Genomic DNA, 1,492 nt, shown 5'->3' with positions numbered 1-1,492 from the left:
AGGCTGTAGAAATGTAATGGAAGTCAATGGAATGTCCCCAATTGAATAGCTGTGCAAACTTGTGTGTGTGTGTTTGATTTTCAGACCCAGAATTGATCAACTTGGATGGTTTTGCTGTGCTGGTCAACCCACCTGTCAACACATCAGCAGGTAAATTTCAATCATTACCAGCTTTTATAAGAGAGGTACAATTGTTGACCAAAGAAATATTTGGTAAAATTTTAAACTTGGCATAAAAAGTAATAAAATTAGTGTTTGGTAGATTATTTCTTTGTTGTAACAATGCTTCTTGACAGTAAATCTTATACTGTTAGAAAGCCTGTTAATTTCCGTTTTAAATGGTGCTACATGTGTAAGGAACATGCATTTGTGGGATGAGCATTTGGGTTGCGCACATGAAAAATTTGCCAAATCTCTGTTAAACAGCTTATTTTGCTGTTTCTGTTAACCCCGGACAACAGCTGAAATGGGACTTTATTTACATTATTTGCTAATATTGCACAACGAATTACTGATTTTGTTCCGCACTTACAGAAAAAGAAAAAGCTGAGATTGAGAAACACTGTGAGAAGTTAAAGCGTCCCTGAATAATGTTCTGTACAGGTCCAGAGAGAAGAATTCACCCAGCTGTGCTGGCAGCCAGAGGAGAAATTCGCACTAAACACAGACAATAGACTGTTCCAAGTCAAAATAAAACAAATGAGATTTTCTTCTCACATGAGAATTGTGTTTATATTTTTATTTGACGTTGTCTTTTAACAGTAAGCACTAAAAGTTTGTTTCAAACCGTACCCAAAGAGGAGTAATCTCATTTGGTTGAYGTTACCTCAACCTCAGTATCAGAAGAACTGACTAAGTTATAGAAACAACCTTGTATTGCTTTGTCTCCTAGATGAGATGTAAATGCACAATTCACTAAATGTGACAACACAAAAATTAAATGTCTGCTTTGTGTCCTTGTTAACATTTTAATAATCCACTGCCAGGTTTGGTGAAGTCCTCTCAAACCACTGACAGAAATCACTCGACGTCCAGACGAACTACCAGGGTGAACAGAACGGCTCGTCCGGCAGGTTTGACCTTTAACCGGTTGCTCCGGAGAGCCCCTCAGTCCTCCTCGGGTCCGAGGCAGCCCGAGAGAGCTGTGGCAGGAACCCCACCGCTGGAAAGAAGACGCCAGCGCCAAACCAAGCCTCAAGCTGACCAGAGAAACGAACAAAGTCCAAAACTTGGTAAGAACACATTTCACATCTTTAATTAACCAAGTAAATAAGTAAATAAATGTGATTTTTTTATGATAATAAATTGTTTAATAGCAGAGGTGTATAAAGTACTTGGGAAAAGTAAAAGTAAAACTACATTTAAAGAAAATGACTTTGGTAGAAATGAATTTCACTGATAAGAACAGTACTTAAAGGGGCAACATTATGTGTTTCTCAGGCATACATTTAAATACTATACCATAATAAAGTATCTATGTCACCTTTAGCTG

At 37.7% G+C, this 1,492-nt stretch overlaps 1 protein-coding gene across 1 annotated transcript in view; it reads left to right on the top strand.

Moving 5' to 3' along the window:
* LOC106518603 (uncharacterized) overlaps positions 1-1,232 on the top strand; it is a gene marked incomplete at its 3' end in the record, with an annotated part of 16,468 nt that extends 15,236 nt beyond the window's left edge. Inside the window, 2 exon segments of the mRNA XM_014009952.1 lie at positions 85-150; positions 987-1,232. Of these exon segments, the coding sequence (XP_013865406.1) occupies positions 85-150; positions 987-1,232 (312 nt within the window).
* Positions 1,233-1,492: the final 260 nt, after the last annotated feature.

Source organism: Austrofundulus limnaeus, unplaced genomic scaffold (assembly GCF_001266775.1).
Source record: "Austrofundulus limnaeus strain Quisiro unplaced genomic scaffold, Austrofundulus_limnaeus-1.0 Scaffold64, whole genome shotgun sequence".
Lineage (NCBI taxonomy): Eukaryota > Metazoa > Chordata > Actinopteri > Cyprinodontiformes > Rivulidae > Austrofundulus > Austrofundulus limnaeus.
The sequence above is the reverse complement of the archived record's forward strand: the minus strand, read 5'-3'. Positions and strand labels throughout refer to the sequence as shown.